This window comes from Anser brachyrhynchus, assembly GCF_964034855.1.
Source record: "Anser brachyrhynchus genome assembly, chromosome: 3".
Classification (NCBI taxonomy): Eukaryota; Metazoa; Chordata; class Aves; order Anseriformes; family Anatidae; genus Anser; species Anser brachyrhynchus.
Genome location: NC_137696.1, coordinates 72,926,422 through 72,939,457, shown reverse-complemented (window position 1 = coordinate 72,939,457; position 13,036 = coordinate 72,926,422). Strand labels below are relative to the sequence as shown.

Here is a 13,036-nt window from a genome sequence, read left to right as displayed (position 1 = left end):
GAGTGCAGGCAGACAAATCCCCAGGTGGGGGGAATGCACCCCCAGCCCTGACAATCTATATACAGAGGACAAAAAATTCACAGAACGTTAAGGAAATATTTCCATTTCATCTAACTTAAAGCAAACTGAGGATGCAAGCAGGCAGGAGGAAGAGAAAAATATGGCCTTTTTTCATCCTTGAAATGGCAGGGGCCAGTCTTCCTTTGGCTTCTTTGTTTCAACCAAATAGCAACGAGTCTGATGTCAGGTTTGTCCTGTTGTTGAAGCAAACCCAATGTCTCTTGCTTTGGATTATGGCTGGAATGAGCAACAGTGATGGGCTGAGACATGCCCTGCAACTTAAGCCTCCTTCACCCAGTGAAAAACTTCTCATTAGACTGCCAATGGACAGAAAAGAAAAAATATGTGCAGAAACTAGCTATAAATTTAATTTTGCATGAGTTCAGAGGGCAAGATTGGGCCTTAAGTCATTACTTAAGACTGTATCCTCACAGTTTGCCTTGGAAATAGATGGAGGTCATTGAAGTGTGACAATAATTTAATCTTGCTGCTAGTGGACAGACTCCCAGTCCAGGAGTTGGCATCATTACTGAAGCTAGCCAGCACCCCTTGTTACCTTTCTCAGCAGGGTAACCAACATCTCTGCTTGGACATTTAATCTTACGTAGTTGGAGAGCTGATAAGACATGCTAAACCTTATGTGAGCATTTTCAGTCCCCCTAGAGATCTGTCGATTAAAGAGCTGAGGGATCTAGCATTACATATAAAGGCTCAATTTCAGCCCCAATTTCTGCAGATGACCAATATGTATCATCACCTGCCTAGAGCTTATTTCTGCAGTCTGCTTGGAAAGATGTCTGCGAATACTGAGGAAATATTCTGCCCATAACTCTCACCTGGGATCAGTAATCAGACAAAGACAGAGAGCAGTGACAGGCTGAACCAGCAGGCTGTTGTCCTGATAAAGAGCAGGGTAAACCCTGAATCCCAAAGGGAGCATCCTTTCCTTCTCATTAGGAGTAAACAGAAACATCTCCCTTCCAGGATGGAGCAAAAATAGTCAGCCACAGTTTGAGTCACAGTCCTGGCCTATGACCAACTTAGTCAGATCTTTGTGAGGCTGAGCTGAGGCAATCATCAGAGAGAGCTATGAGCTATGACAAGGATACTGCCTCCCATTCCTATTAATAAAGTAATATATCTATAATATCCAGCTATGCAAGTGGAAGGACTGTTTGACTTCATAGCCCTCAAAGCATTCACCCTTCCTGGCACTCCTACTGACTGGAGAGTATGTGCATCCCGCCGTGCAACTGCTGCACTTGGCCACAGTGAACTTCATTTGCTATATTTGAGGTGAAAATAGAAAACTGTGTGAAAAGAAGCTCAGTCTCTCAATCGATTCATCAAACCAAGTGAAAATGTCTGTTTGCTATATAAAAGATAATGAGAGAAATTTGGTTTTAGCTCCCTTAGCTCAGCCCGCTCAGGTAGTCATGTGTGAAATTACCCGAGGGAAAAGACATAAGCCGGTGTGGGAACCCTCATTGGCCTTGGATTTGATTGGCTGTGCAGCATACGTTACAAGCCGAATTGGTTTGGAAAACAGAAAAGTTCATCAGGCTGCACAGACCCACTGCTTGGAATAAAACACTGATGGGAACTACCAGTCTGGAGAGCATGGAGAATGTCAACAGGAATATGGGACTAAATGAATTCCCCCGATATGGAAATTTTTGTCCCTCTTTGTGAACGCAGTTCTTAGGAGATGGCTTTTTACGAAGGTTTAAAAGTAGAATTAATAGGCCTGATTTCTTTTTTTTCATTTTTGTCAAAATGTGGAGAATTTGTAGCCAAGATAAGGGAAAATGTAGTTATTTCATTTCATGGTTTATCAGTTAATATATGAAACTAGGTAATTCTAGGTTTTCATTTAGTCATACAACAAAAAAATCCTTTTTAAGACTTACAAAGCACAGCTAGGTTGCCATAGTTAGGAGCTGGGAGTTGTGTTACCTGCCAAGAGATTCAGACTATGCTGCTGTTGTGAAATACAAATGGAATTAGAGTGCCACAGCTGAAAAATCTGCTCTCACAGACTATTTCCAGTTCAATGGACCGAGTGAAAGAGAATTTGCATTTTCATAACCATTTGTAATAACGGTCATGATCATTACCATGATAGCTTACTGAAAAACCAAAATTAGCAAATCATTGAGTTCCTTTGTCAGCATGGGCTTTTCTGCAGACTCACATCTGTCTGTTTTTGTCACTGTAGATGTTGTTTTGCCCTCGTGCCAATGGTAACATGGATGTGGACATCTGTGACAGTCAGAAATACCAGCCTGCAAATTCCCTGTGCAGAAGGCAGTCAGTGCAACAATTCCTAGTTGTTATACAAGGATTCTGATATCCCCTTTCTTCCTGCTTTCCTTCCTAAAATCATGGTCTGTATAATGAAGAATGCCTTATTCTCTCCTGAACTATACTGGAATTTGCCGTCTTCTGAACAGTTTTTCTTTCTTTGTATTTTCCTCTGCCGTCATTGTCTTATCACTATTCAAGATGATGCTCAGGTGCACTGTTTGCTCCCCATCAAGAAGTTTCTTTTGCACCAATTTTTTAAACTGGGTTACTTCAAAGCACAAGAAATTCAAGTGGAAATACTAGTAGTGTTCTAGTCATAAAGGTTTACAGGTCTATGAAAGACAAGCTTTGCACAGAGAGACTAATTAGAAGTAGTAAATAGGAAATAGTGTATGTGGGGGGATAAATTTTGAAAGATTTAATAGTCCATTCAGGATTTAAAAAGAAAAATAGGTTTTCAGGTGCCTTTATATTTTTCTTCTTTATTTTAGAAATTTTGTAATGCTTAACTTATTCCCCAAATGCCCAATTTTGAATCACTTGGAACAAAGATACTATATATAAATGGAGTTTCAAATAATCTTTATAAAATCTATCCATAATTGCATCTAGCGCTGTAGTTATATATATGTATTTTAAATCACTGCAGAAACGTTTGGGTTTTGTTCTTTCTTAATGTAAATGAATTTGTGCGTGGATAACAGAAAGCAGGACTGGTTTTACCATGTGTTTTCTTTCGTCAGCTAGAGCTTAGTGCTGCACTGGTTTTCTGGCAGGGTTGCGCAGGGTTGCACAGGGTTGCATTAGCACATCTCGGGGTGAGGAGCTAGGTCCCTGCTCCTGCAGCTATGCCATCCGATGCCATTAATTTTTCTGCTAAGCCTGGCTGAGTGAATGCATTCAACTACTGTTTCCCTAAGGAATATCTTTTAGATAAATACCAGAAACATCCACTCACCCAGAATCAATGTGTTTTTTGATAGACTGAGCAACTCTTGATATACATGTTATCTTGTTGCATTTGTCTAGTTTTTGCTTTGTATGCTTTTCTTCAAATTGACAGACACCTAAAATGGATATGCTGAAACTTAACAGTCATTTTGTGTAAGCTTTTTTAACTGCAGGTACTAAATAATGTCTAGAGACAACAACTTTTTTGTCCTTCTAGTATTTAATTGTTGTAAATACCTTTGTGTGTTCCCTGTTGAATACATGTGACTGGGAAAGCGTTTATAGACACCCTCTTAGAGCAGAGCAGAGCAGCCATGTTGAAACGTGCTGTGCTGATCGAACTATTTGATCTGACTATTCAGTAAGTTTTCATGTCAGTGATAAGATCTGAAATGTTATTGGAACTAAACAGTTTTTCTCTGGAAAAGGAGATCTGTCTTCCCTTCAGAGGATGATGTCCCTGTTTCCCTTCCTTATTTTGTAGCAAGTTAATCTCCCTTCTTTTGATTCAGGTGATCAGAAGCACTGTTCTTTACATGCATATTTCTTGCTTGGCAAAATTGGGCATTATGCAGCAACACAGGGAGTCCCTGGTTCCTGACTTTGTGGTGATCCACAGTCCACGCTGAAAGCTAAATGCAATATATCAGTGTGTTTAATTAATGTATTATACAAGCAAGTTAGCACGGAAAATGTCAATTGCTAAATATCATTTACTTTTAAGATAAATTCCTGCTTGCAGAGAACTTATACAGTGGTGCAGCCATGTGTGACTCACATGACTGTCAGAGGATTTCATCTAGCAGAATAACATGTAATATATATAAGCAGTCGAATATAAAAGTCTTTAGATTAAGGAGTTAGATTGATGCTCTGGAATGCTGAATTCATTGCCTAACTCTGCCATATGCTCCTGTGTGATCTGGGGTTGAATAATTGTCTTTGTACATCTCAGTTTCTCAGCTGGAAATTCTTATATGTCTTCTTTTGTCTACCATCTTTGTTAAGATCCTAAGTGAAAGGACAGGATTTTTTCTGATTTTTTCTTTGTTGCTGTGTATCTGAATCCTACTCTTCTAGGGACTATTGAACAGACATGTGATGTGGGTCAGTTCGGTTCTTTACTTTGTAGAGTGAACAGGTAAAAAAAGAAACCAAGTGCTACTGTCTTTTTTAAATGGGTAAGAAACTGAGGGTCATCTAAAAATCATTTTCATTCACAAAAGAAATTCATATAAGGGAAAAAAGCAATCCCAGGATGCAAGAGGTTGAACAGCTTGCTGGTATCCTGTGTAGCATGGAGGGAGGTGGAATTTGGAGAGACATACAAATCTGGATATTTCTAAAATATTTGTTCTTAGAGGAAGTATTTTTCTGTAGAAAGCGGGAGATAAGTTAGAAAGATGAAGCTCAATCCCATTGTCAACTAACATTTTAGTCAAAGAAAGGAATTGCACACTACCCAAGAGCTTGCAGTTTGGTAGTGCAGTTGTGCATAGGGTAGAAATGCAAAATGATCTCTCACTTCATTTCTTAGAAGCAGCTCTTCCTGCTGTTTTTAAATCTTTTTTTTTTCTTTTTTTTTTTTTTTTTCTGTCTATTAATAGTGAGTCTCAGCAGATGAGGTTTGCAGGTCAAGATGGGGAAAAAAAAACAACCTACGTGTAGCTGTAGCAGTAGAGTATGCCTGCTGGAAACACTATCTCCAATAAACCACAAAGATTTCAGCTGGAGAGTCTGAAGAACACAGTACAGTGACTAACAGATTTTGTATTTGATGAACTGTCTGCACCCTCCTGTCACGCTGCTGGGTTCACAGCCATTTTAACAGGAGGAAAATATCCATCGATTTCAGGGGACTTTGCGTCAGTCTGAAAGAGTATTGAAAAAGCACAGAGATTTTTCCTATGCCTACAGTATATATTCCTATATTAACCTTATTAACAACCCTTCTACTTTAGAGTTGTGGGGAGCTGCTGCAGAAAGAAGCCTTACCTCGTTTCTAATCAAGAGAGGAAGGTAAAGACTGGTCTTGGTATAGGGCTGCCAGGATCCAGGTCTCTTTGCAATAGCTGTGCACAGATACCAAAGACAAATGATTCACAGGCCTTTGTTTAGCTTTCCCCCAGCTACATCCAAAGCCTTTCTCCCAGGCTGGAGAACTGCCACTGGGGGACACACTGCCATGGAAAGAATATTATCAGGCAAAAGAGCCCACTGGCAGGCAGCCGCAGGGAGGAGAATGAGAGGTATGGCCAAGAGGAGGGGGATATGGCAGAGCTGAAGCCATGGAATAAAGAGAAAGTGAATTGGTTTTGGCTGGGCAGCTCCCAGAGCAAGAATAAGGGCACATTTAGCTGTTGGAAGCCCCACGGATTCCTCGCAGCAGGACACAAGGCAATCACAAATCTGGCTGGCACTCTGGTTATATGGTAGAGCAAGCCAGCTGGCTGTCCTGGGTGAGAATTTCAGGCATAAGGTAGAAAGGAGGGACAATGGGAAACTAGGGAACTAGCTCCCAGTTTGGGAAACTAGACACAATTTGCTCTTCAGTTTTGCTTATGCTTAATTTAACCCACTGCTGCCATGTGCTACCCAAGTTCATGAAGGGGAGGGGAAAGTGCTGAGAGAAAAATTAAACTGAAAAGGGGGGAAAAATCCACTGGAAAAATGCTTTGAAATGATTGACTTTGGTTTGATTGCCACATGGGGGAGATCTAAGCCTAACCCAGCCCTTTTAGAGCCATGTCACAGGGGAGGAATCCTTCAGCAGACTCACTGTAACACTCAACAATGGGTTCACAGCTGATGGGACAGTGGGATGACTACCTCGTATCACACTGCCAGATGACACGTGAAGACCTGGTGACATTCCTGGAAAAAAACAATTAACAACTGATGAAAAGCAGCACTCTTCCTACACAGCAATCCTTCTGACATACTCTAAACTTTCCCCATTATGGTGATTTCCCTCTAAAGCGTGCATACCAGCTGTAGGAAACAAAAACAGGTCCACATATGTCACCGTGTGTTATTTGTCCAAAGTTCTTGAAGATCATTCAGATTCTGTAAAAAAAAAAGCCAAATGCTTCCTCAGGTTCTGTACACAGGTTCTGCAGATCTATTAAACTGCACCAAATCAGCATCAGTACTAAGTTAACTAAAGTAAATTCAGTAAAATTCACTTTCACCACAATAATTATTTCTTTAAATATTAAAAGCAGAATTGCTAAAAAGCTTCTGCCAAGATAATACAGCCTGGTCAATCCACTTTGTGCCGCGCTGAAATGGTCCAAAGGAGACAAATTGGGCATCCATCATAGCACCATATAAGTTAGGATTAAAGAACGGATTTTCAGACACCTCTATGTAAAATAATAAAATGAAGCACGTCATGAAGCATGAAGCAGTTAATCACAGGTTGCAGCTAATTGTTGGTGTTGAAGTATGCAGAACACAGGCACTTTCTAAAGTCCCAGTGACTACAAATCTGTTCTATATTCCCACCAACAAGTTGGCTGCACAATTTGTCCATCACAGGTTCTCACACACAACATACAAGAAAGAATAACTTGTAATCTAGGATCAAGAGACAAGTCATATGGTCTTAAAGCCATTTTTGTGTCCCCCATGGCAGGAGACACATATAGTATCTAAAGCTCCTATTCACTTGTCTGTGCTTTTAAATCCCTGGCTTTACCTTTGCCCATAAGGACTAACATATTGCCAAAAATAGTTATTTGTGTTATATTCCCAGTCCAGGCACACTGTGTCTGGACATGTCAGAAAATTCAGGCTGACCTCTGATCTAGTGGTGCTCTGTGCCAAAATATGCATGCTTAACCTTTCAGTTAGCCGCTTTCCACAAGTGTTGTCAAACCTCTTGAGGTCAACCCAGAGCATGTTTCACAGATGAATCTTGTCCTGTTCTAACTCACACTAAATCTTCTGTCATCTGCTTTCAGTTTACAAGCAAAAGAAGCTGCAGGTGGCCTTCCTAAGGACCTTTATTAAAGTAATTTAAAAAAAAAAAAGTATATGCTTTAAATGTTATTTAAATTATTTTATTGGTATTTTTATATTATGGGTGTCATAGTATACTTCACTAACATGGTTTAGCTGTAATTAACTTTGCATTTAGCTGCCACCTGACAGAAAACTCTGAAGATGATGGTACCCCACACTGGAGCTAGAGACACTTGCACTCACAGAGGTAGTTAACTTGGCTAAAACCACAACAAACTCAGGTTAGGATCAGTGACCAGAGCACAGCTTTCCCACGTCCCACCTAATACTCAATAGCCTGGGCCATGGGAAGGTACCAGCTGTGGAAGATGGGACTTAATTGGAGCAAACCAACTTACAAAGAGATGTTCCCCCAAAAGTTTCCCATCCTGGTGACAGGAGGCTTGTTCTGTGATGTGCTTGCCACAACAAGGATCTATGCCTACCTCTGTCCATGAGTCTTCATAAGTTCAGGATGAGCGGTGCCATGTCTAATGACTGTACTCTTCTTTCTGCTTAGTTTTCAGGACTTTATTTGTTGTCATTCTTCACCATCCTTGTTGGGCTGGTGCTCTACTCCTCCACGTCCACCTACGTAGCCCAAGATCCTCGGGTGTACAAGCAATTTCGAAACCCTTCAGGACCTGTTGTAGACCTGCCAGCCACCGGCCAGCTGGAGCCTTCGGTAACATACACCAGCCTGGGGCAGGAGACAGAAGAGGAGCCTCACATTAGAGTTGCCTAAACCCAGGGCCGTTGATCACCTGCTGATGATTCAGTGGAGTTCATATATCCATTATCTCTGTATTGTACATAGAGAAAGGTATTTACCAGGTGCAGTTACACCGGTGAGCTGCAAGGTAGCAAATAAGGAAAGCTCATAAAAATAAAATTAATTGTTCCAGGGTGTTCATTGCAAGGAGATGCCAGTCCCTCGTTTATGATGTTAACAGCATGTTTGCCATACAAACTGCTGTATATGAATCAGTTAATGTCAAACTGCCTAGGAAAGCTATTCAATATATAAGCTGAAATTATGAGAAGAAATTAACCGAAGGGTGTTTTTGCACTCACTGAGAGATATTATGCCTAAGCCACACCAGTTGTGGACAAGCCACCTTTTTACAGCAAATACATGTGTGCAGTCGCTGTTAATTTCTCTCTAAGATTTCTTTGTTTGCACAAAATAGATGGGTTACTCATGGTAGCAACCCCCTGACACATTTTTGCTAGCACCTTGGATTTGGTGAGGGAGACAATAAATTCATCTGTGCTATCTAGTTGCCCTTTCTAGGTAATCTGTTCCATGAATCCAGAGGAGGGACAACTTACAATATCCGTCTCTATTCTAGGAATAGGTATAAGGCGAGCATTTTAGCCTTTCTATATTTGCAGAAGTGAAGTACTCAAGCATTGACCTCTCTCTCTATGATCCATGGCAGATTTCCTAGTGGCTGAGGTTCTGCATCAGGTGACAGGGAGTTAATTTCTCTGTAGTCATGATTAACACAGATTTCTTACTTTTTAAATTTTAATCTGTAAAAAAAAAAAAAAAACATTTTCTAGTTTCCTATGTATTGTACCTCTCCATGGTAAGATGACATATCTTGTGGATCAGGGCACTTATTTTAGATACTCAGTGCATTGAGGGCGCCTTCTGCTGTTCCAGTTTGCTTAGTCTCCTGTGGTTCATTATTCTAACAATAACTATTTAGAAATGTGACAGTTTTTCACCAAAACCCACGAATTGTAAAAATCGGAAGATTATGTGAGGAATTCATGAATAGAAAGACTGGACCATCTGCTGGTATTGCTGCAGTAGCACAAAGGCATTCATACCGGCAGGGTGTAGCCAATTATCTTTCGTTAACTAGAAAACTAGCAGAATAATTCAGCAGTTTTCTTGTGTTTTTGGTGACATGTGAAAGTAGTAAGGGTGTGCTCTGCAACTGCACTTCTGCTCCAGGAGCCTTATCAGAAGGGAGGAAATCTTAGCTGCAGCCATGAGAATCCATATCTGCCTGTACGTTCGCTCTTCTGAGAGCACAATACCAGGAAATGGTTATTTCAACCTCCACCATCTATTTTTAATTTAAAATTAAGGAAAGGGAGATAGCCTTATACCTAACAGAGAGGAAAGGGATCCAGGAGAACTTGGTTTTATTCACAGATTTGCCACATCTCTGCATCATCTTGGGCATGACTTACCTTCTGTGTGGCTGCATTTCCCAGTCTGTATATAAGGGAATAAAGATATTTGACCTACCTCACAGGGGTGCTATAGGACCAAGTTACTTTAGAACGTTTCAGGATCTTTAGAAGAAAGGAGTTTAAGAAGTACACAATAGTGCTGTAAAAGCATGTACATATTCATTGTATTTGAAAATGGGGTTTACAGCAGGACTGATGAATATTTTGCTTGTGGGCATATAAGATGAATTTGATTTGAATGTCATTCTGCTGAAGAAGTCTGTCTAAAGTGAAAATGTAGGTCTTCATGTTTGAAAAATACAACTTTCCTATTTCTCTTTAAAAAAGAAAAATCTGTACTCTGGAGATTAGAAAGGCCACAGTTCAACCAAGCAGGATGAATTTCTGCTGAGGTAATATCCATCTTTTATAGTTCTGTTCTGCTTTAATATAGAAGGGACTTCCCTGAAGCAGACTGGGAAAAGTATGTGTACAAATATATGTGAAGTGACGAATGCCAAAATGCTACTGAACAGCAGATGTATGTTGTATCTTACTCTCGCTGTGGGTGAGGAGAAGAGTCGATTTCTGTCCCGTTGTGTTTAGGCTGCCTGCTAGGCTCCCACTGCAGCTGAGGGAAGGGTCTTGTTGAACCATGCCCCAAAACATTCCAGAATCTTCAATTAAGATTGCCTGGTTTTAAAATCATAACAATTGTGGGGTGGGTGTTTTTTTTTTTTCATTGCCTTCTCTTTTTTTAATCTTCTTTAGCGTCTGTAGAATTATAGAATATCCTAAGTTGGAAGGGACCCACAGGGATCATCAAGTCCAACTCCTTGAATCCTCCTTCATCTTCCCAAGCTTCTTCTTTTTTCTCTTAAAGCTCTGAGGATTCCCACAGAAAAACAACAGTACATTTTCTGGAGGTGTTAAGGAAAGTCTAAATACTACATGATTCACAGAAAACAAAACAAAACAAAAAACACCCCCACACAAGAATGATCACCTGATACTTCAGGGTGAGGTTTGCAGGGTGGAAACCCATGTGGGAAGCGCATGGTTGGGTGAAGCCCTTGTGCACAGTGGGCCAGCAAACGTCCTTGGGTCAAGCCCAGGGAAGCCTTCCACCTGAGGCAGGTTTCATACCTTCCCCAGGAGCAGGGGCTTTGGTCACCATTACCACAGCTCTCTCAGGTGCTTGGAGGCACTCTGGTGGGCATCTGTCATCTCAGTCTTTTTGCTACCTTTTATACCAATTAAATACCTTTCTCTGAACATTAGTCCCCATGTTGGTCTTGAGACCTTTGAGGATGGTGTGTGTGTTTGTTCCATGTTTACAGTTCCTTCATTTTGCATTATGGTTTTGGTTTATTTCATTATTAGTATTTATTTTCAAGCCAAATGTTTGTAGTCCTTCCGCCTACCCCTCTTCATTTTTCTGACACTAACTTGTAGATGTTTGTTGGAGTCTTCTCAGAAAGAGCTGGGCAGAAGGCATGTCCTGGGCAGTTCACCGGACTGGGAGTTTTTACACACGAGAGTTTGCAAACCATGGGTGTCTGCGGCATGCCACCTAGAGCTGTTTCTAGAGTCTATTTTAAAAGGCTCTGTTGTACGGAAATAAATTGTGAATGTTCGGGTGTGCACTCTGCACCCAGCCACCATCCCCTGTGTTACTTGCACAGGGGGAGTTTCACGTGCAGAGTGGGGCTGCTTCACTTTCTGCATCTCCCATTAAGAAAGGTGTGAACTTCAATTAGCACCAGTGTGCTGAGCAATGGACCTCAAAGGAAGACAGTAGTATAGCTTTACAAGTAACTGTGTTGACTGAAAAGCTGAGGTCTAGTGAAGGGAAGCATTACTTCTGCCTGCTTGTCTCCTGCAGTTCAAGACCTCAGTACACACCAGCAGAGGTTCAGCTATCTAACTGGCAGCTACTCTCCGTGTTGCATTAGGACATCACTAGTTTTGTGTAGATCCTTGCCTGAACAGACTGAAACCCTGATATACTGCTGGCACTGAGCAGCCCTTAGCAAGACTGATGTAATTTTCTGCTACTGGATGAAAACCTTCACTGGGAGACAGACCTTGTCCTTGTTCCAGCTATAAACTTTCCAAACAACACAACAAAAGATCAAGCAATTGAAAATTTTGCACCACTGTGTCATATGAAGAAGTTTCAATGTATAGTGTAGAGATTGCTAACTTGTGCTATTAACATTTTGACAAGCGTGTAGTATTGTTTTCTTTTTTTTTAAAAAACCATTTAGTATTCCTAAGCTAGCTACAAATATAAATTTTACCCCATGGGTAGGATTTTATTGTTAAATGCCATAATAAAGCACACTAATCTTGACACCACAGATGGGAACATGAACCAAAAACAAAACCAAGCAAACAGAATCCCAACCCCAAATCCTTCATCAAAAAGCTGAACAAACCTTTCTTCATTTTGATATTTGCATGCTCCTATATGGACTGGCTGTGGCAATGTAATGCCTGTATAATGTTTTCAAATAAAAAAAAATAAATGCTTTATGAAAGCAGGGTTATTATTTTATTTGTCTGCTTCCTTACTGGTTTCTTAGCCCCAAATGATTTTTTCTGAAGTGTAAATCTTGACTGCAGGGCATAATTATTTGGTGTGTTGTGGACTTCTTTCCCTTGAGAAGTAGTTAAGGTACAACTCCTTCCAAAGGTGTAATTCAGGTGCTAAACATGTGCCATCAGACATCCCCAAGTATCCTACCTGGCCCCCAGGTGCTGCTCCTGAAGGATACATGGTCTCATCTGTCTCTGCCATGCTTCTATGGCTACCTCTAATATCCTGATATTAGTCACCCTCATTTAGACATAGAATTGCTCCACTGAGGTCCTCTTGAAATGGTTAATCATGCTAGAATTAATCTGGGGCAATGTACTTGTGTGTGTGATGCCAGAGAGCTGTGGTTACTGAACATCTGCAGCCACCTTGCCCAGCCCTCCCTCCTCAGCCTCTCTGCCCTGCACAGCACTGCTCCCTGGAGAGTCCTGGAACAGGGAAAGAAAGGATGGCGACAAAAAAGAGGGGGAAGAGGTGTGCCAGGAGGAGCAGAACTGGGGAAAGAAATAAAACAAGACTTCGGATCGTTTGAAGTCCATCTGGGAAGAAGGAAAAGGAAGAGCGTGAGTATGTCAGAGCAAAGGATTTTGTGAACACGTACTGACCTCTAAAAGTATTTGTCAGCATGTGCATCTGTCCATCCAGCTTTGCCTGATGTCTCCGCAGAAACTTCGCATCAGTATTTCTCACATACTTCATTGCCAAAGAGTAGAAAAGGGAATGGAGACTGGTGAGCTCGTTTCCAGCCTCCCTCTGCACCGGGACTGGATGGAGTCCCACACACTGCAAAGCCAGCAGTGCTGCAACAATATGCTGGTTTATATCTCTTTTTCCAGTGTGAATGTCTCCTAAGTCATCAAGAGCTCCAGAAGTGGAGTTACTGTGCATGGCTTTATCATGCTAACAGTTGATTTGCATTTT

The 13,036-nt window shown here is 41.1% G+C and overlaps 1 protein-coding gene across 2 annotated transcripts in view; it reads left to right on the top strand.

Annotated features, from left to right (window-relative positions):
* Window positions 1–12,056, top strand: part of SLC35F1 (solute carrier family 35 member F1) — a 243,299-nt gene extending 231,243 nt beyond the window's left edge. For both annotated transcript variants that reach the window (XM_080588100.1, XM_080588101.1), the window contains one exon: window positions 7,844–12,056. In XM_080588100.1, the coding sequence (XP_080444226.1) occupies window positions 7,844–8,068 (225 nt within the window). In that variant the 3' untranslated portion in view covers window positions 8,069–12,056. The remainder of the gene's footprint in view (window positions 1–7,843) is intronic.
* The last annotated feature ends 980 nt before the right edge of the window (window positions 12,057–13,036 follow it).